At 46.8% G+C, this 23,242-nt stretch overlaps 1 protein-coding gene across 4 annotated transcripts in view; it reads right to left on the bottom strand.

Annotated features, from left to right (window-relative positions):
- The window catches only part of AP3M1 (adaptor related protein complex 3 subunit mu 1), a 125,364-nt gene that overhangs the window by 65,875 nt on the left and 36,247 nt on the right, over positions 1 to 23,242 (bottom strand). For all 4 annotated transcript variants that reach the window (XM_078642745.1, XM_078642746.1, XM_078642748.1 and 1 more), the window contains exon 6: positions 9,291 to 9,424. In XM_078642745.1, the coding sequence (XP_078498871.1) occupies positions 9,291 to 9,424 (134 nt within the window). The remainder of the gene's footprint in view (positions 1 to 9,290; positions 9,425 to 23,242) is intronic.

Raw genomic sequence — 23,242 nt, 5'->3', positions numbered from 1 at the left:
AAAATGGCATACATTTCAACTGAACATTGGTATCTATGGTATGACGTCACCAAAATTCCAAAACTGAACTCGACTGCCCCCCCCTCCCACCCTACGTCCCCAACTCCCCCCCCCTCTGCCCCCCTCCCTGCTACCCTGCTCCGCAGGTTTGAAACTACCCACATCCCCAATTAGCAGAGTGCCTTTCGCCCAGTTACTCACCCCAGAAAAGGAAGAAACTAGAACTCTAAGTAACCCGTCCTCCCCTCCTGGTGGACTTTTCTTTCGGAGCGTGCACTGGCCCCCGGCCCCGCCCGCCACCCGAGTACCCTCCCCCCCAACCTAAATTCGGAAATAGTCTACAAGTCCTGTAGTTGGATTCAACCAGTGGCTGTACAGAACAGTGTTACTTAAATGGCGTTGACTCTGACCATCCTGTTCAGATCTCCCAGCCGCAGATTCCGGGGATGCGATCCGGGTGTCTCTCCAGTTTTGGCCCTCCGCTCCCTCTCCGGCAGTGGGTGACTCCCTGTCAATCCAGTCCTGCACTTCCGACGGTGAAGTAAAGAAGAGGGATTTTCCCCCCGAAAGGACCTTAAGCTTGGCAGGGAAAAACATCATGTACTTGATGCCTCTTTCTCTGAGGGCCGTCTTTACCCCTACAAAGGATCTCCTCTCCCGTTGGACCTGTAGGGTAAAGTAAGGGAAGAACTGAATCTTAGCGTTCTCGTAGAGTAGGTCCCCAGCCCGCCTGGCTGCCTGGAGGACGGCATCCCTGTCCCTGTAGTGGAGGATTTTCGCAATGATTGTCCTCGGTGGTGCCCCTGGCTTTGGTTTTGGGATGGGCGCCCGGTCTGCTCTCTCAACGTTAAACAGATTGGACAGGCGTTTCGGCTTGAGGTGATTGAGGATCAGGTCCTCAACAAAGAGTTCCATACTTGGCCCCTCGAGACCCTCCGGCACGCCAACTAGGCGGATGTTACTCCTTCGAGCCCTCCCTTCCTGGTCCTCCAGCCGGAGAGACATCTGGCGGTGTTGATGGACCAGTTCATTGACTCTCCGTTCCAGTTGCTTCGTAGACGCCTGTAGTTCAGCAATGCCGGCCTCGTTAGCTTTTCTCCTTTCTGAGGTTTTGTTGAGGTCCGTTCGGAGAAGATTAACTTCTATGGTCATCTTAGCTATTTTGGTTTCCAGGGTTGCGCCCAACGATTGAATGCCAGTCATGATGTGGGCCAGCGACGGTTCCTTTTGGCTATGTTGATCGCCTTCTGCCACTTCCGTCGGCTGCGTGCCCCTCTTCACTGTGTACTTGTCAAGATTGTTCGTCTGGGTGGATGTGCCCTGTTTAGGCCTCATGATTGCGCTCTTTTCCTAACAAAGGCCCGTGGGTCTGGCCGGCGTATTGGTGCAATCTGGGCCTGCGTCCGCTATCCGGGGCCTCCAGGGGGGGCCCACCGCCGTGAATGGTCTGCACCACCCTAGACCAGCCCCGACTCTCCGGCACCGCGACACAGCAACCAGCAGGCTATATCTCAGCAGTCGTTAGGAGGTAGGACCCCGGGCACAAGGCGAAGCGTCGACTCTCACCTCTCAGGGGGGAGGGGCGGGCCCGCACCGGATGGCCACCATGGGTTAGCAGGTAGACTTGAGCACTGCAGGCCCTGCGCCGCCACCGCAAGTTCTTTTCGGCCCGCAAGTCTTTGCCCCCTGGGGTCAGGGACCCCAGCTCACCGGGCACTGGGGGGGTGTCCAATAGTAGCGTGGGTCCTGGGCTGTGACCCCGATCTTAGTCGTGTCGCTGCAATCAACTGCTAGGTCAGGGGCCCCTCTCAGTCAGCACAGGCCTCGCCGCACGCTGGGCCCAGGCCTCAAGGTCCGCAGCCCCTGGCCCAGGCGTCACGCCGCACAATCAGCCGCGGCCAATACCGCCGCACAGGAGCCGGCCTCCTGCTCCCGCGGGGCCGATGCGGCTCACCTCTCAGTCTCGCGGCCACCGCAGGTGTCAAAGCCGGGGTCACACCACACTCGGGGCACCCGCTCCAGGGACCGCGGCACCAGGGATCCGGAGCCGCCTCGCCCAGGGCCCTGAAGGCCCCGTCCCGACTAGGCCTCAAGCCGGGGACTCGCCTGCCTCGTCAGGCCGGTCGCGACAAGCCCTCTCTTCAGGCCCACTCCCGGGCCGCCTCTCACAGGGCCGTCACTCGAAGGCGGATGGGCACAGCGGGGCCGGAGCAGGACCGCTAGGTACAGCGTTGAACGGGGAATCTAGAGCCACTGGCGAGCTGCAAAACTTGGCGGATTATGGCCGGATTTCAGCGTGTTGGAGGCTCGGTCGCCCGGAGCACTCAGTTCAGGCGGCCATTTCAGCTGGCGCCTAGCCACGCCCCCTCTCACTTTACCACATTTTTATTTAGCAGGAATGCATGAGATGCTAGGTAACATGATACAGTGTGCCCCCCAAAAAAGAGTAAAATGAAATTACACGCTCCAGGCAATTATTATGGGAATGTCATTTAAAACCTGGTAATTCTGGAAGAAACCATGGATGTACACTAAGCGCTTCTTTGCCTTCCGTTTAACACTGTTAAACCTACTATGGAATTAAAGAGTTTAATCCTTCGCCGGCCGACACCTACATACCCTTCAGCTGCCACCACTGCAGCTAAACCTACAGCACCACCAGGAACACCCAGCACAACCCGGCACATAAGAACACAACCGAACCGAAGACCCTGCAATGCATCCTCCTCAACGTCAGATCCCTCCACAAACATGCCACTGATAGCGTTCTTCATCGAAACTTGGACCAACACCGCCTCGGGACCGGACATCACCATCGCCATTCACCAAGGGTAAAAGATCACCAGAAAGGACCGCCACACCCACCTGGGAGGAGGAATCTTCATCATCTACAAATCCACCCTCTACCTGAGCACACCCCCGATGAGCCCACAGACATGATGGAATAGCTACACTTCAAGATACAGACCAACCCCACTACCACCTTCTGACGAACCCTAATCTACCGACCCCGCAGACCGTTCACCAACTCCATCACGGACATCATTTCCCCGCATGCTATCGCATCCACCAACTACACCCTGCTGGGAGACCTCAACTTTCACATCGACAACCAACTGGATCCCAACACCACATCCCTCCTGGACACCATCCACAACATTGGACTCCGCCAAATTGTGAACGAACCCAGGCACTTAGCATGACACAAACCTCCTCCCCCTCTTCACAACAGGAAACTCCATCACCTTCCCCCACACCACCGAACTCCCATGGACTGACCACTGATGCGTCCACTTCACCTTCAGAACACCCACCATCCACAGACACCAGCACCTGCTCCCAAGAAGAAACTGGACCAGAACCACTGATGACCAGCTCACCTCCTCACTCCGCAACTCCACCCCAAACATTGCGGAAAACGACGACCCCAACACCACAGCCCGAACCCTACACAGATGGATCTCCGGCAGCGCCAACACCATAGCCCCCTCAAGAAAAACAACAACACCCAAACCAAGAAAGCCAGATGGTCCACCACCAACTCAGAGTCCAGACGTACTTGCCGCCGCAACAAAAAGGCCTGGAGGAACACCAAATCCATAGAAACGCACAACGACTTCAGAGCCGCTACCAACCCCCACCACCAACTCATCATAAAGACAAGGAAAAAAGCAATTGAAGACAGAATCTCCACCCACACACACAACAGCAAAGAGTTCACCCAACCCACCAGCGAGTCGACTGTCATCCCCACTCACAAGACCTCTGCGACAAACTCAGCACCTTCTTTTACCACAAAATCAAGAGTATCTACGGCAACTTTGATGAAGACAACCAACACACAGAACCTCCACTAACCACCCCTGCCACCCTGAAGCCAACGATTGACAGCTGGACAGCCCTCACCACTGAAGACACACTGAAGACGAAGTCAATCCACTCCGGGGCCCCCACAGAGCCCTGCCCCCGCCACATCTTCAACAGAGCCGCCAACAACATCGCACCCATGCTCCGCCACACCATCAACCGCTCCCTGGCGACCGCCTCGTTCCCCGACGACTGGAAACATGCCGAGGTCAACCCCCTCCTGAAGAAACCATCGGCGGACCCCACCGACCTCACAAACTACAGACCCATCTCCCCGGAAGCTTGTTTCCTTTCCAGTAAATAATTGGCTTGGTAGTTTGGTCTGCCCTGTTCCCATGATGCACTGGGCCAGGGACAGACTATTTTGCATGTAGCCAGGTTCTGAACTGGGATGGTGCAGTGAGCTAAAAAACGGTGATGGATCAAGCCCTGATCTTTTGACTGGGTAGGAGTGTTCTGCTTAATTCAGATGCTCTGTCCATCACCACCCCCTTTTATGAATGGTTCCTGAAGTGACCATATTCTTTGATCTCCATTGAGCCGCTGCTATTATGATGAAGTCAGGGTGGGGAAAGCCAGTCAAACATGTTGACTCCGACTGTGGTGCTCTGTGCCTATGGTACAGGTGGGGCTACAACAGCCTGAACTGTGGCAAGCAGATTCATCAGCTTGAGATCTTCTGACCAGACGTAATGCAGAATTAGGATAGATGTATTAGCCCTATATCAATGCCTAATACTAGCTAAAATCCTGGTAAATAGGCTTTTAAAAGTTCTCCAGTCACTTAAAGACCATATTCAAGCGAGATCTGTCCCAGTCAGATGCTCAATGGATTATATGTACACTCTCACATCCATCAAGACTGTCAAAAGTTGCTCAAACTGAGACTATAGTACTCTCACTAGACACTGAAAAAGCAGTCAACAGGATGGAACTGTACTAGGCGTCTAGAACATTACACGGAGCAGGATTCAGTACAGACCTTATTGTCAAAGAGTGGTGGCTATATAACCCCCCTAAAGCACAACAAAACTGCAGAGTTATTTTATCAGACCCTTTTCACGTACACGTGAATCGCACCAGGACTGACAAATATCACTACTATTGTTCTTGTTAGCACTAGAACCCATGGCAGCTGCCATACTACAAACAGGCCTAATAATAGGGATCGCTACTCCAGCAGACACAGGGGTGTGGAATTTATTAAAATATCTACTTGTCCATGGGGCAGGTTGCTTCATAAATCTACTTGTCCTGTAACAAAATCCACTTGTCCCTTAGATGTCATGTAGTGCGGCGACAAATTATGGCAGCAATCTCATTATATAAGAGCTCTTATATAGCCTCTCTGATTATGCCAGGGCTCATACTATGGTAGTGTTTGAATATTGTGGAGAAGTGTGGCTCAGGGGTTAGAGGCAGCAGACCCGGAAGCTGAGATCGGTCCTGGACCAGGGTTCAATTCCCCGCCTCGGCAGGGTCTTGGGCTAAAAATTCCACGGACTCGATAATTCTCGCCCCGGTGCCTCCTCGACTCACGGGTTCACACTCTGCGACTCTGGGCAATAGCTTGCTTAATCTCCACAACGGCCCCTCGCGGCGGGATGCCTGACTTTCACCTTGTGAATACCCTGCTATCTCACAGGGGAATACCAGGAAGGGTTCCCTAAGCAAGCGCCGGGAAACCCACTGCGGGTAGCTGTGCGCTATATAAGCTCAACTACATTTACATTTACACATACTAGCAATCCCTTTATGTTGCCATGTTTCGGCAGATCTACATACTGGGTATGAAGGTAGTGGTAAGCAATAGTTTCAGGGTTGAAATGCACTTTTGAGTCTGTGCAAACCTACTAAGCTGCATGTTTAAGGGTTTTCAACAGCTCTTCTCTAATCTGGTCCCATACTGAGCAATGTTGGAAATGTACTCCTGATAATGACAGACACAAACCTTCTTCCAGAGTTAGGAAAAAAGTGGTTGGAGGGAAAATGATCTTGCAAACACTCAGGTTTTCGCATGAGCAAATCTACACATGCACATATTTCTCATGCTAAAATGCAGTTCACAAATATTTTCTAGGACTACAATTTCTTGTCCTACTTCTGTAAATTCTTGTGAATTCACGAAAACCATATAGCTAAACTTAATGCAAGTACATATACCAAGGGTGCACTTTTGAGACTTTCTTTAATAATTGGGCCCCTAATTTTGTCTGGCCTTAACCATGACCTTTTGGGTTTATTAAAATTCTCTCTCTCTCTGTATTGGCTGGCTTCACTGTGAGTGACAGCATTCTGCTCTTGCACAAGGAGCATATCGGCACACAACATAGTTTTGTTCAGTGCAATAACTAATATGGCAGCGAGTGCTTTTTGAGACCAAAAACAATTTTTGTTTTTGGCAATGTCTGTTGTAATGGTGAGGGCCTGGCAGCTCTCACATCAATAAGGTTTTACAAAACCAATGGCAAAACAAGTCACGTATTTCTAAAACTAAAACACTGACCAGCAATTTCAGACCTACTGGCTTTGCCAATGCTTGTTTATTTTTTATGTTTTCCATAATCTTATTGATACTGGTTACTCTGATTTTCCAATATGAATATCTTTGGGAATTACTAGCATGCATCAACACAATTTACTAAATGATGCTGCAAAGAAATGTTACCTGAAATTTTACAGTAGTTTAGCAAAATGGTTTTTTTCCCTACTTTCATTTAGGAACATTTTATATTGAAAGCTAAGAATCATTAATCTTGCTTTCAAGCTTCTGCAAATATTTGCATCTAATCATAGAGCATTTTGGGAGCATTATGCATAACCTCATATTGCTAAACTTTGAAACCGTGTGTATACATTTTTATACTGGAGCCACGGTCAGTGGTGCTGTCAGAATTTACATTTATTTAGAGCGTTCACCCTAATAATAAAGGCTTTAAATGAATGAACCATAAATACAAATTTGAACAGCATTAACATATGCATAGAAATATTAACTTAACTGCAGACAGTGCCCTTCCCTGACCTTTAATGTGGTTCTGCAAACTGGCAGCCAAAGGGTTTGTGCTGCAGGGGGTTGGGCCTACTTGGCCCAAGGACAAAATACACATTAAAACATGTTGCCCTTGACCCCAAACAATATGTCCTGGGCATCGGGCTATAGGAATTCCACATCCCTGAGACAACTGAAAAATTATTGTTCTATGTAAATGATATTCTGCTCACACTTACCAATTTACGATCATCTTTACCAGTCCTCAGGGAAATAATAACAGACTTTTTCCACATTTTATGTTACACAGTATATTGGGGAAAACCAATTGAAGCACTGCCAGTGTCAAAGTACACCACATACACTTCTGACAGACTGATAGAACTTTCCATGGAAGACAAATAAAAGCTCAAATATTTAGGGATATACGTCAGATGCAGCTTAAAAAATGCAGTGAATGACAATGTAATCCCTCCAATGTTTATACCAACCAATAACAAGGCACAATGGTAACAATTCATATTTCAATGTGCAGCAAAGCGCAAAGCGATAACATGGTAGTTTTTTCCTGTTCATAGACATGATAATTTGGTCTTTTGTTACGGACCGTAAATAAACTAACCTGAAACCGTACAAAATTATAGCAAATAGGCAAGCAAGGAGGGTGGGACTACTCTGCACAGAATATGATTACGATGCATTACACACACAGCTAGCACATATGCGCCCAAATACTTCCTATGCTCCTTTCAGGGTGACTTTAGATAAATATTTTGCACAAGACATGGCAGGATTAAGGCCCAGTTACATACGACTTAAGACTCCTTCCCAACTGACTGACAACCCCATACACCAACCCATGGCAACTAAATCACCCACTTTCATAGCTAAAGGTTATGGACAACGATGGACACAGTCAAAATATGTCTATTAAGAACACTGGCTAGCCTCCAACCCACTCACACAGAAGGAATGGCTTACAGGCATGCATAAAATAGCCTTGTCTGAGCAGACAATAGACAGGATACCCAACTTTCTCTAAGTGTGGTCAACCTACCTGAACATAGGGGTGAGGATTAAATGTTACAAAAAATGTAACAGAAAACCAAATATAGAGGAAAAATGGGCAGACTGATTTATCAACCCGATGCTTCATTCTTTCTTAGAACCACATGATGCAAGAATTTACAACTACTAGATCATTCTTTATAGTATTTCCAATACGGACTAGAGAGTACCCAAATTGAAACATGGTAAATTTAGAGCACAGGAGACAAAGCCCAGGATAATATACTGGGATGTAGTATAACCTGATTGACACATAAATTACTTATATACATATTAATATTTGTAATAAAGGAGAAGGTATATATTTTGAGAAACACTACTACAGATATATGAATTTATACCTAATCCCCAGCTAAGTAGTAGCGCTGAAGTTCCCCACCTCCCCCCTATACTTTGTGATACACCTTCCCCATCCCCATATGTAACTTCATATGCCCTTATTCTTTGAAGTGTTAAAGTTCTGGATAAGCTTATTGAGGATATTTCAAAGTAAACAATATGTTCTACCTTAAAACCTGAAACTCTAATGCGTCAAAAACTATAATGTTTTAATGTTATACAAGTCATTTGATTATCATTATGGTATGTTTCTTAAATATGGAATTTGGGAGACAACACATAACAAATTGTTAAAAGCAACTAAAAGAGTATAGCAAAAATATGCTCACATAATGAAGAATATGATGGGAAATGAAATAAGACATGAAACCTTGAGTTCCTTTCACTTTCATACAGGTCACATACATGTTGAAGATGTTCATTGTAAGGAGGAATGGGCAAAAATAAAGTCGGCATCTCAGCAAGACACAGTAGTGAACCTAGAGCCCTTATAATTTACTGAAGGTTGTTTCATGGAGTTCCACCAGATGTTGTGCTTCTGGGCATGCTCAGTTCAGATGGCATTTTCTTATACAGAAAATCAACTGCAGATGCTAAACGCAAAAAGCAAACTGACCACCAAGAGAATGTCATGGGTACTACTGAAAATGGACCACAACCTGCATATGGTTAGGACAATTGTAATATACAAGTTACATTGAGGGGTTTTCAAATAACTGGTGTAATAATAAATGTAGCAGTGACGGAGTTGGAACTAGAAATCTTATACAATTTTAAACATCAGCGATGCACAGACTGTGCTGCACACTATCTTTTAGGACAACTATAGCCCTGTATTGATCCCATCAGGGGAAAGTGATGTGTTTTAATGTGTTGCACAATTACAACTCCTTATGAGTTTACTGGAACAATATAAGCTGTACACACAATTTCATTTGAAAATAATGCACAACTTGAATCACACAACTAAGTGCGGTCGTAAGCACCTACCAAAGCTATCAATGCAGTCCATAGAGCTACTTACTTTTGGGCACTGACGCGATACGACATCAACCGGAAATTGCCATCAGGCGGGATGAAGGAGAGCACGCGTTCAGACTCCCATCGCTTAAATCGGACACAGGGGTGGAAGCTGACGTCATCCAAGAGCCGTGGGTTCTGCAACAGATGTCAAAATAGTGAAACTGTGCTAAGGGGCACAAGCTTCCAGTTAACATTAAAACTCAAATTGCCATCCGAGCTGCCTGTATGGACACCAGGAAAACTAACAAAGGTCTGAAGTGACAACTTTTTCACTTGACATGGTAAGCTAGGGGCAGCAGATTCTGTGTTGAAGGTCTAACACTTACAATATGAAGCATGTAGCACAGCATGATTTGCCTTAAGCATGGAACATTGATGTAGCATAAAGGCCCCGTGGTGCACCCACAATGATCCTGGGAAATCAAATGTTTTATTTTTGTACATTCTGTTGAATCATGCATTAATTTACCTGAAGAAACATATTTGAAGCATTTGTAAAAATGAAGGGACTGGGACATAAAAATAAGTATTTAACATGCATTATTATGTATAAGGAAAGTATCCAGTGAGGAGAAGGAAAAAAAAATTCTTTGGAGGTTAAGAATTGTTTGCCTTCAACAGCACTATGTGCCTATTGGTGAAGGGAATAATATTGTGTTTCAGGGTACAGCAAGAAAATGTACTGTGATCTGCAGAACTGTCCAGGAAGCTTTGTTCCGTGAGGCACAGAACAGCTCATGGGAAAGCTTTGGATAAATAGATCACTTAGGCTGCTAGTAAAGGTATTAACATAATGATTCTGCATGCTCTTACTAACCAAGACTTTCTTAATTGTATCATCATTAGGCTTCTGCATTCAATATTTGATACAGTAGGACTACAAAACCAGTAGTGTTACGGCTGGGGTACAAGAGCAATGTGGCATGTCAGACCCAAAAGTCAGTTTCTTTGCAATATGAAGTATCAGTGAGATAGCAACATGGCACAGATGTATTGCTAATAACTTAATATTTATGGAGCTGGCTTATAATATCAAAGTACATATATTTTCCTCATTAGGCGTAACTTTGTAGGTGGCAAGACAGTTTAATCAAGTAGATATAGTTTCAGTATATGAAACCAGTCAAGGATGCATCATGTACTACTTTTAGAACTTAAAGTAAAGATTCTTGAATAATCATGAACAGAGAAACATAGTATTTGTGCTGGGGTAGATAAATATCTGAGAGGCCAATCTGAAAGGTTTGAAGAAAGACAGGGGGCAAGAATTTACTAACATACATGTTCTAATTTCTTCAGTGGGTGTATCCCTGTGTGCACCAAGAACAAACCAGTTTATTAATAGAAGGGCACTTTTTTCAAGGCCTATTAGCACTGTAGGAAGGTAGATCCCTGACTATGGTTGCCCCCAACTTTTTGCCTGGTGTTTTGCTGGTTTTCTGACTTAGTTGACCTGGGGCCCTGCCATTCAGGACCCCAGGCCTACTGCTCTCTCTGTAAAATGGATTCCATGTACCTTAGGTACATATCTAATTGGATACTGAGTCACCTTATCAGTCCCTGTACAGTGTACCTTAGGTACCCAGGGCATAGGTGTGCCCAGGGCCTACCAGGGGCTGCAGCATGTATTATGCCACCCCTGGCTGGCCATCCAAATCTGACACAACTGGCTGCACGACAGCTGGGGCAAGGTGGTGTAATCACCCTTTGCTTTAGATATAGTATTCCTATATCTAACCCTAAAATGGACACATGTATTCCTATCAGTCACTCCTATGGCAGGCCTTAACAATCCTGAAGGCAGAGTGCTTGGAATCATGTGAGATGGTGCTCTGGCATGAGCTGAGCCTGTTTGCAGCTTGCGGAACCAAGTCCTAATAGCTGTTCCATGATAACACATACCATATATTCTTAAGTGCATTATAATCCTCGCGGTTATATGCCAACTCTGGTATCGCTTTATCAAAACATGTCGAGTAATGTGTCATACGAATTGGAATACTAACCCCTCGCCAATTCTGGCGACGGGGTTAGCATTCCACCCTTCTAGAGTGACACGACATGTATGTAACCTGTAACCCCGGTTAAAGTCAGACATAGCCTCAGCTCCACAAGATGGATGCTGCCACCGAGACAAGTCTGCCCGCCTGCTGCTGGGAGTCCTCCCAGCACAGGAGGCAAGGACAAAGGGTTTCCTGCCAGGGGCGGTGCCAGCACCGTCCCAGACAGGATTTTGTGTATTCTAGGTAGGCAGGGCTTTAGAGGAAGGTGAATGCAAGTGGCACCCCGGTGCTCACTGTGCATAGGCCGGCTTGAACCAGTTCCAGGGGCACTCCAGCCCCTGATCTGGGGAAAGCCCGCCAAAGGAGAGGGGTGTAACCACCCCCCTCCTAGTCCCACCCATAGGGCAGGACTTAGTCGCGTACCAGCCCCTTTTTGCAAGATAAAGGTAGGAACTGGCCCCCTTCCAAATTAGATCAATCTTTGAATCCTGAACCGACCTTCTACACGAAGAACTCAAGACTCTTCTCAAGATTTCTCCCTTGTGACTAAGGAGTAGTCACCCTGCAGCAGCAGGCACCAACCAAGTATCGCGGTTTGTTGCCAGTCTCTCCTCCGGATCAAGACTGCTCCAGCACGACGAGAACCGGCTTCCCTGGCACCTCTGACCTCAACCTACATCATCAGCCCAGCTGTGATCCGTGGGTGCGACGAGACCTCGAGGGACCGGCCATCTTCAGAACTGCACGACGCTTGTCCAGCACGACCACCGAGTGACCCTCGACTGAGTGCTTTGGGGTAAGAGAAGCCCCGACCCTGAGCAGCTCCAGCACCGAAGTTCAGCTCCCCTGCATCCACGAGATCTGCGTGGGGCCCTTCTGCTTTTTGCTGCCTACCGCGTTGTCCAGGTCACTTGCCCGTTGGCTAGTGGCCCTCTGACGACGAACTCTAACGACAAACACCGCTGGTCTGGTTGCTCCAGACTGGCCCTTGCTTCCCTTCTTCAGAGAAGCACCCTGGACCCTCCTGGTCCACTCAAGACGCCATTTTAGGTCCACCGCGTGGGCCTTGCATTTGCCAAGACTTGTTGCCCCAATCCTGGGTCCAGCGACGTCGACAGCAGAGACCTTCGTGGGACAGCTCGCACCTCCATCCTGGTCACCGACAACGCCTCCTGGTCCGAGAGACTGCAGAGCCCAGCAGCGCCCACTCACCTGGCTGAGGTGACTTCGTCCGGTGCCATCCTGGTGCCCACCTAAATCACTGGCTAGTGATTCAGAACTTGGTCCCCTTACAGGTTTCTTCTTCCCTGATCCAGGCTTGGATCACCACGAACTCCTTCACTGGCCGCCTGCCAGCAACTTCTTTCTTCAGGCTCCTGGATCTTCAACGAGGGTTTCCGACGCAACTTGAACCCTATGCAGCCGCAGCCCCTGGGCTAGGTAAACTGAGTACTCCGGTGCTCCAGCATAGTCCAACACCCTAAGTGTTCGGATCCACCCTTGTTTTCGACCCACCTAGTCGGGTTCGCCCGAGAACAGTAACTTTGCAAAGTGCTAGTATCCATAGACTTGTTCCCGCATTACGCATGAGAGTTCCCACTCTGCACACGGCGTCCCTAGGCCTCCTGCTTCTAATCTAAGGGTTCAGCATTGTAGGCCTAGCGTTTCTACAGTCTAGAAAAGTATTACTTACCTGCTAGTAACTTCGCATTCCACTTCTTGTGTATATGGTTTTTCGTGCCCCTCGGGCATTTGTGTAAATTGTGCGACTTTCAGTAATTCTTTAAGAGTTTTGTTGTGCGCTTAGCTCCCTGTCTCATAAAGAGCCAGGGTAGGCTTGTTATAAATAAATATACTTTATTTTTGATAACAACTTGTGTGGTGTCCTTTCACTTGGTGTTCAAGGGGTAATGTGACGGTAAAACAGCTGGCTTAACACGCTCTCTAGAGTCTTAGCCTTAGACTGCTCGTATCCATGCTACTAGGATAGCTGGTCTATAAGGTTGACTTACAACCAATCATCAATAAGGGTTGTTTGGACTGATACAGAGTGCTCACTAGAATAGTGAACATTATATATCAGGCCAACTTCTAACAAGCACTAACTCTATCTTGATGTCTTTTAGGGAGAGCCCGTTGGCAGAAAACTCTTTTGAGTGTTAGCATTTATAAAAGGTACTGCATGTCATTGATACTGCAAATACTTGAGAATGGTAACCTGCATAACGAGCTACCTGGGGGTCACCGATCCAAATTACTGTGCCTAGAGAATACACAAATGCGTGAAGAGGATGGAAATTAGGTTTGATCATTGCAGTTCCATCTGGTCAGAGAACTTGGTACCTTCCTCAGAGCTCTTTTTGAGATCTAAAGGAGAATGATGTGGTTACGGTGTCAAATGTGACAGAAAGATCAAGGGGTATGAGAGAGGCCACTCTAACTGAACCACGCATTGCTAGTGCCTTGTCATCAATATTGAGGGACACAGTTTCAGTGTTCTCAAGTAATTGGAACTGAAAGGTAGTGTTAGAAGACAATGGTCAGTAGTACACAATGCTGAATCTCTAGGCTGAACACATGCTCAACCATTGATGGGGCCTTTTCAACAAGCACATAGTTATAGCGTTCTGGTTAGCAGTACAAGATGGGTCTATATGAATGGATTGTAAACCAAAAAGGCTCAATGTGAGTTTCAGGGACAGAAAGTGTGGGGAAATGGTGGGTGAAGTTTTTAATTTTGCTCTCGAAGTTTGATGAAATTGTTTAACTTTCCACTTTGCACCTGTTTGTAGAGTTAACTAACTTTGCTTGCAGGAAAGGTTTCCTGCATAAAACAACATTTTGCAACACTGTTGGGGCTAAATGTGGGATGTTTTAACTTTCTTTCACTATGTTGGTTTGTATAAAAATAAAAAAAACATACAAACTTTGTGTTATGTTATGAGTATTTTTAGAGTACTGTACTCTATATAAGAGAATATCCACAAAAGTGAAGACTGGTTAAGTAAAATTAGAATCTCATTTATTTATTAAAAAGCAAGGTATCTATTGTTTTCGAAAGAGAGATAGGGAAGGAATGAGCACATCTCTGTCGGGAAGTTGTTTCAGACCCAAGCTGCTGCACAAGGGGGACACCCTATACTCGGAGACAGATTAGAGTCTAAGGGCTTGTTTGTTTAAGGTATTTGTTAAGCACACTTCCGCTGAAGGCACCACAGAGCTGGGAATGTGAAAAATTGATGATCTTAAATAGAGCGGGATTCTTCAAAAGGGGTGCAACAAGTCTTTATTGCTTTCCAGAATTTTTATAGGATGGACATAATGTGTAGATCTAAAGTGAGTATATTCCTTGGGTAAGGGGGAGGGGGACTGCCACAGCCAAGAAAGCCCGGCTACCCTTCTTGGCTCACCTTATTGTAGGAATCTGAAGGAGAAATTGATGCGGAGACCTAAGTGTCCAAGAGGGTAGCATTAGTCCTGGCATACAGAGTTTGGTGTACCATGCATAGAGATTTGAAAATCACCCACTGATTCATAAGACGTTAGAGTCATGAAGATAAAGCAGGGGTCACATGGTACCCTCTGGTCAGGCCTGTAGCCCTGCTAGCTGCTGCAATTTGGACCAAATGTAAGTAAAGATGACAACTTTACAGTGAGTCCAGGTACAGGGCACTGCAGTAATCCAGCCGCAAGGAGATTAAAGTGCTAATGATTTGAACTTCATTTGAAAAGGGAAAAAGATGCGAAATCCTTTTAAAAAATAATAGGTGATAACATAAAGAGCCAACCACTGCTGTGTGTACAATTTGACCCTGAGATTATTGACAGCATTTACAGAAGTTGGAATTTCTGTGAGATCTAGTGGCCAGAAGCCTGAATTACCTGCATGTACATAAGAAAAGTAAAACTGTAAGACAGGAGTAAGAAAGCTGAGGAACACCTATAAACTAACAAGCATTTACAATGCAATGGTCTCGGCATTATTAAAGGTAGAGCTATTGGCATTGTGCATGACTTTTTTTTTTACATCTTAAATAATGGCATTGTCATTTACATTGGCAATAGCTTAATCGCTCGCAAATGCATGACCTATTGCATTTACACCCACACAGAGCCACACACGAAAAGCCACCCACACACACATACAGAGCCACCCACACAGAGCCCCACCAACACACAGAGCCCCCCCCACACACACAGAGCCCCCCCACACACACACAGAGCCCCCCACACACACACACAGAGCCCCCCCCCCACACACAGAGCCCCACCACACACACACACAGAGCCCACCCACACACACACAGAGCCCCCCCCCACACACACACACAGAGCCCCCCCCACACACACACACACACAGAGCCCCCCCGCACACACACACGGGGGCAGGGGAGCAAACACAGCCAGTAACTCTTAAATGAGACGTTTGGCGCCTTTCAGACCACCATATTCCCACCACTAACTGCCTTTGAACCCAACATGCTGATGTAGGCAGCACAAACTGAGGTGAAAGGGGTGACTAAAAGTGGGTTGTGGCCTCCTGCCTCACAGCAGGCCAAGCCTCATTTGATGTTAAATACAGGATAGTCGCCTCTTAATGGATTTGACGGTTTCAAAGCGGAAAACTAATGGTAGCTTTTGCATTATTAATACTATGCAGAACTTTTTCAAAGAGACATTTTTAATTTTTAACTTCAGCCCACATAGGTCCTCAGAAAGGGCTCTATATTCAGTGTTGTAGAAAGGTATTACAATGTTTTTAATTTCATTCAGAAGAAAAGAGATCAATATGGAGGCGATCATTGGATCCATAGAAGTCTCACCAACATTTTTTCTTCATCATTACAGTAGCGGTCGGTGGCGGGAGTAGCTGCCGGGCGGTGATGTGGGGAGGGGCATTGTGGGGGGTAGTAATCTATGGATTACGGAGGATTACAGGTAAGTAAACATATAAATAAATAAAAATAATTTTATTGGATGCACTACATCCCCAAATGTAATGCAGTGCACACAATGAAAATCGTTTTATTTATTTATATGTTTACTTACCTGTAATCCTCCGTAATTCATAGATTACTACACCCCACAATGCCCCTCCCCCTCCCCACATCACCGCCCGGCAGCTACTCCCACTACCGACCGCTACTGCATCATTGAACTTACACTTACACTCTGAGAGTAGACCATTGTATGTTTCCAAAGCCATCATGATCACTACTTTTTAATAACAATGACCTCCTAAATCTTCCTCGCCACATGACTGAGAGCTTCAGCTACCCAACAGAACAGCACAAAAAAAACACTTGGAGTAATGAAGATTAGCAGTAAGTAACCTGGTCATGAGTAACAACAGGCACATGCGGTCAGCAACTAAATGCAGCAAGCATGAAGGTATGCTTCTCTTTGAAAGATCTGCATTCAGGTTGGTAAATCACAGTTTTTCGAGATCAAGGCATTCTGCAACCATGACCACAAATACATACCCATTTAGTGGTTGATTTGTACAGAGAGAAACCAGAAACCCGGACATTAATTCCGGCTTCCCAGCTTAACCAAACTGTATGATTTTATGCAAATATTTTGTTTCACCTGTCCCTTTTTCTCAGCACTTCTCAATGAACCTATAATGTGATGTATTATTATTGTCAAAGTAGCCGAATGTCAAAGAAAAACACTTATTTTTAATTTTAAAGCTACATCAAATAGTTTTACTTGTTGCATTATTTACATGGCAAACATTCACAGGGCTCGGCTCGTGAAAGAGCTCTTAGAGGCGAGCCAGTCCCTTGGCTCGGCTCTCCCTGTTAATTTGTTGGCTCGCCATCCTCTAACACATGAACTGCTATTTCGTCAACGCAAAAGAGAAAGCTCAAGTTGCTCAAGCCCAGGTGCGAGTATCCCTTTCAGACCTAGAACGTGTTGTTTTTACGCTTGCAATTAAACTAAAACTTCATACAAGAGAACCGAAAGGATAAAATCCAGACTCGCAAAATCCAGCCGCACATTCGGTGAAGAACAACAGTCCTAGGTCCCCATGGTCGCTTTTTTGGAGTCAAAACAAAGACATGTTGGGTTAATTCTGGCTGCTGCGGTCTCTGAAAATCATCCCCCACTTCCCAGAGCCAATATTGAACCAGTTGCAACTGCTGCGCAGGTGCTTGCTGCTCGGTAATTGAAATAAGACAGGTAAACCGACAACCCTTCGTCCCAATGAGGCTAATAAGAACTTCCCTACCTCTGTTAACAGGTACAGTAACCGCGTCGCAACTCCCCCGGCGAACAACCTCAGTGGACACTCCAGCATTGACAGCCGTTTCCTCGACAACGGTGTCTACCACCTGACGTAAATAGAGGAGGGAGAGCCCGTTGCACGCTTAAACGAACCGCGCTGCCAAAAACAGAAACATCATTATAAAGGGAAAACACGTTATTAAATGTAAAACACTTCAACAGTTTTTCGGTTTGCCCATTACATTGCATTTCAGGTATTTTCTCCGTTTCTGAAACTGAATGGTGCGATCCTATGTCCTAACCCTAAACAGGGTAAAGAATTTCAGTGTTGGTCCCATAAACCCGAGCAGGGCCTGTGCAGTCACGTGCGAGCTGGCCACCGCACACAGCAGCAATTACACGTGCACCAGAGGTGGTGAAGCAGCTCAAATACATTTACAATGTCGCATGAGAGCGGGGGACGAAGGAGAGCTGCGGGCGGAGGGAGGGGGTTAATGAGTATGCTTAGCAGGGCTGACCCAGCCTTTCCTTCTTCTCTGGAACAGAAACTGGGAACAGAAGAGGAAGTGCTGGGAAGACGGGCAACGAAATAAAAGGGAAAGAGCAGGGGGCAAACTAGGAGAAACGAGCGGCGAAAACATACCTGACGGCAAGGGCTGCAGAAGAGAAAGAGATCGACCCGCGGTTAAAACGTTCCAAGTTCGGCAATGGCTTTTCTTTTCTCCTGGTCACACGGCCCCCATTCCCAGGCGACCACGGCCCCGGCACACACAAACACACGCACAGCCTACACGCAGACTAAATTCTGCAGCTCCTGGCACAAAATGACTACCCAATCTGCGTTTGTCAGTAAATTCACTGAGTAAAACCTACCCGGATCCTTAGTTTGGAGAGAGGACAGTCGCAGATACACTCTCGTCGAGGGAAGCGGTGGTGCGCAAACGATGGCGTCTCGCACACAGAGGTAGGGCGGGGCTTTTGCGACGGAAGTGTTTGTCGGGTTGTGTATCTTTCCGGTAAACGCGGAGGAGCTGAGGGTGCGTCAGAGGCGGATTGTGGCGAATCACAGTGATTAAAAAAAAACGACATCCATGAGACACTGAGGGCGCTGCATGGGAGCCCGGAGACGAGGGGGAGCTGAGCCAGGAGTGGAAGAGGAAGCGAGAGCAGCCTACCTCAACCTTACTAGCAGGAAAATGGCGGACACAAGCTTCCGGAATTTTTCGGATTCGGGGGCGTGTTTTGCTGTCCTGAGTGACGGACGACGTCACGAGCTAAAGAACAGCAAAAATGACGCCCCCGAATCCGAAAAAGATGGGGCTTGTTTGGAGTGACTCACTTCTCTTCCAATGGCTGGCCTCTGTTTAGGAAGCCAGCCAATGGAAGCGAACGGAGCTGAGAGGCGGGTTTAAACTGCCCTACTCCACAACATAAGATCTCCGGACTTCCGGTTCTGCCTTCGGCAGACCGGATGGTCCCTCGACCCAAAAAGCAGTTGGGACACAATAAAGCCCTGAGGTACACCTGATTTACGTTCCATTCCTATGAAGTATATACCGAGCAAGCACCAACTACTGGATTCACTATTAAAGTCAAGAGATCAGGCTCATGCACTCACACAAATTCCGACAGACCTGGTGATTTACAGTGTCCAACACTGCCAACAGATTCAGCGAGATAAGTGCAATGGGCTGAGTCAAACCAGAAAAATGTCTAAGTTTGTCTTCTGCAGAGATTACCATAACCTTAGTACTGCAGCTGGATTGAACCAATGCTTGCATAGTAGGAAGGTTATGGTTTATCTCAACAACCCTCTTAATTTGGTAGTAGAGTATTTTTAAGTAATGTTGAGCAAAATGTAAGGGTAAGAAATTAGAAAATGTATGCGATAGTAGAGGTTAATATGGTTGGCTTTCTTCTTTTAAAGAGCACCACAATTGCAGTGTTCCAGTCACTCTGGTACGGAACCTCTAGTTAAAGAGGAATTTATAATATCTCCAACACTTGTTCCCTAAATCATTAAGATTGTCTTATGGATGTAATCAGGAATGTCCTCAGAATATCTAGAGGGTCAACAACTTAGGACCAGCTGATTTAAATCATTGTTATCGGTTGCCAGGATGACAGTAAAGGTTCAATTTCAAGAATATCAAGCATTCTCTGGAAAATCTCAAATGAGAACTTTTCAGTTGTCTAATGCATCTACAATATTGTTGATCTGAGAAATAAAGTAACAAGTAAATTGACTGCATCTATACATAGAACTAGATGGAATGTTGGGAGTGTGGGTTCACTCTAACTTCTTTGATAATAGAGAAGATCATGCCAGAATTATTTAAAGATAATCTTAGCATGGTCTGGTGCTTTGCTATTCTTCTCTGGGCAGGGTCTGCTTTTAGAAGCTGCTGTTCAGATGAGCGCAGGATACATTTAAGTTAATGTAGCTGTAATTTTGCTGACATAAAAGTGGGTCCGATATTATGAGCTGCTGAGTGTTCTATTTCCAAGGCTTTGTAAAGTATCCTTTTCTGATTGGAAGCCAATGAAGAGATCTATGATCACGGCATCAAGAACCAGTAAAAAGCCTGGTTGTGTCATTTTGCACCATCTGCAGTCTTTTCATGGGGTGTCTTGGAGAGACTGATAGAATTGCCATAGTGGAGCTGGGATTTTACAAATGCATTGACTAAGGGAATGTGATGTTGGGCATCAATGAAGGGTCATATCTTCTTCAGGAATTTAATATGCCAGAATTCGACTGTTGCAAGTTTCGATGCCTAGTGTAGGAGACTGGCTTAGTATATGGTGAACACTTACTTAAGAGAAGCACCCTGCACTAATCCAGACAACCCTTAGGGTGATTTTAGTGATATTAGACAACCACAGAAAGCTCGCCAAGTGGTAGCTGTGGATAGCAGCCTTCAGACTTAGTCCAGAAGGAGTGTAAAGCAGCTTATAGTATAGCATATAGTGTAGGTTAAGAGAAAAGGAACCACACAGTGTAGTTATAGAAATATGTATTTATTATAAACACTCACTAACGTGTTACAATATCAACAAAATAACAGGTAAGAAGCACAAATACAGAGTGGTCTCAAGGGGGAGACCAAACCATAGAAGAGCCGGGGTCCCAAGGAACCATTCAAGTTAAGTACGGAGGCCGTTTGGAGAGTGGAAACACAACCGCATGCTCAATACAAGTCAATGGGGAAGTCGCTGTTGCAGTTTTCAAGAAGAAGGACCCTTCCCAGAGGACCAGAAGAAGGGAGGTTGGAGAGTCACCCTACCCATAGATACCCCAGAAGACAGGATACCTACACCAGAGAAGCCAGGTGCATAGGTGTGAAGTGACATCGGTAACCGCTGTAGACCACAATGGAGGACTTCAGTGAAGATGCCGCTGGCGAAGAAGTTGAAAGAGTCCGGTGGAATCCAATTGTGGATTCTTGACGAGGAGTGCCTGCAAGCAGAGGGGACTGAGTCTATGCCACTCGAGAGTGACCAGGAGGCAAGGAAGATCAATGACCACAGATGACGGAAGATGCAGGAGAGTTGCTGTGCCCTTCTCGCAGAAGCTGGAAAACCAGGAGCAGTTCACCATCTGTCCCACGTCAAGAGGCGAGAGCGGGGGGTGGGGGGGGGGGGGGGGGGGAGAGGGAGAGGAGTGGGCGGGGGGTTGGTGTCCGGCTTGCGCAACAACATGCTTTGGCAGCAGCAACAGATGAGGAAAGCAAAGAAGGTGCAATGTCTGGACCGGCAAGGTTCAAGGGACTCACCAAGGGCAGGAAAGTCAGAGCAGGCCCGAGCAAGCTGGGGTGCCCACTGGAGCCAAAGAAGACCCTCTAGAGAACCCACAGACTGAAGGCACAGGAGTCGCAAGAGGACCTCAAGCAATTCACCAAGAATGCAGGCCCACGGTGCAGAGGATGCGGGGAGGTCGAAGACCTTGGTATCTAGAGATGCTGGAGGCTGGAGCTTCTTGGAGCCCGAAGATCTCTGGAGAAGAGAGTCAACAAGCCTTGGCAACGGGAAGTCGACGCGGTGCATAGGGGTACTGCTCCAGCGGGTCGACGAGGGATACTGACTTCAAACTTGCTAAGAAGACAGTACAGACCTTGAGGAAGTGCAGAACCACCACCTGTGTCACTGAGCCTCTCGGAGTCCGTGGGACGTCAAGAGCAGCAGACCGGTCAGATTGGTTGCAGTGCCTGCAAATGCAGGTGAGTGACTCCTTCACTCCAAGGGAGATTCCTTTGTTGTCTTGGCCTGGAGAAGAACCTGTATGGAGCATAGGCACAGACTATGCAGAAGACTGGCAGGACAACGAGACCAGGAGCAGCAGGAGTCTTCCCAGATGCAGTCTTGGTTCCAAAAGCGAAGTCAAAAGTTCCCAGATGGTTAAAGATGAAGTGGTTTCGGATCTGAATCTTGTCTCATGACAAATCTGAAGAGCCGCCCATAGGTAAGCCCTTAAGTACCCTATGGAAAGGGTTGGGACGATTCAGGGATCCCTCCAAGAGGAGGGGCTAGACAGAGGGGAGGATACTCCCATGTCCTTTGTCCAGTTTCATGCCAGAGCGGAAGCCAAACGTTTCCTGAACTGATTCCAACTGGAGTATGCAAGGAGGGCACCAAATGTGCCATTTAAAGCAGTCTGGTGGCACTGGCAAGCACCCCACCCCAGCCCAATACACTAAGTCCTGTCTAGGAGGTGGTTACATCTCCCTGTGACAGGAAACCTATTGTTCTACCTTCCCCTGCTCCAGCCTGGCTCAGCAACAGGAGGGCTGAATCATGTCTGTGGTCGGCAGCAACACTAGCTGGCTGTTAGACCCCGAAAGGCTGGTACCGGGAATACAGGGGGCTCTCAGTACATGGGATCCTACATCCAACACTGGCATTGGTGCTGGGGTAAAATTCCAACATGTTTGATACCAAATATGACCGGTTTCGGTGGAGCCAACATATAGTCAGACATCTCATAATTGACGTAATGTTCACTGTATGTATAAAATGGCTGACTGCACTTACAAAGCCGGGAGAATAGACTCCTAGGTTTGCAGACCAAGCACCCTGCCTTTAGGATTGAAAGGCCTACCTTAGAGGTGACTTATAGGTTTTAAGTGCAGTGACCGCAGATACAAGGAAACATATCTGTTGTGAGTGGTGCTAGCACCAGCTCACACAGGTTGCAATGGCAGGCCTGTAGTCATAGTTTAAGTGGACCCTCATGGGTGGCACAATACATGCTGCAGCCCATGAGAGACCCCTGGTGCACCTATGCCCTGGGTACCTTAGTACCATATACTAGGGACTTGGAAGGGTACACCAGTAGCCAATTAGGAGGGTACGAAAAGTATTAACCAAGTCCAATTTAGGGAGAAAGAGTGACTGGGGTCCTGATTAGGAGGATCCCTGTAAGGTTAGTCAGAAAACCAGAATGACACCAGCAAAAAGTGAGGAGATCCTACTTTCTTACATCTGGTGTTCTAGAAAGAGGCCTGCATCAATATAGAAGCAGACAACTCGGCACATAGTGGTGGAGGGCACATGACCTCAGCCAGGGTGAAAAGATTCCTTTTGTTATTGGCTTTTTTGTAGTATGGAGCTTGGTCTTTGCCAGATTCAGTTTCAAAATAAGACAAATTGAAGCACAAACACCAATGCACAGTAATTAACATATCTAAGAGTCTTTGGGCTGTACGAGGATGCAAAAAAA

This window comes from Lissotriton helveticus, chromosome 5_1 (assembly GCF_964261635.1).
Source record: "Lissotriton helveticus chromosome 5_1, aLisHel1.1, whole genome shotgun sequence".
NCBI lineage: Eukaryota > Metazoa > Chordata > Amphibia > Caudata > Salamandridae > Lissotriton > Lissotriton helveticus.
Note: the sequence above shows the minus strand (reverse complement) of the source record. Positions and strands in the feature narration are given on the sequence as shown.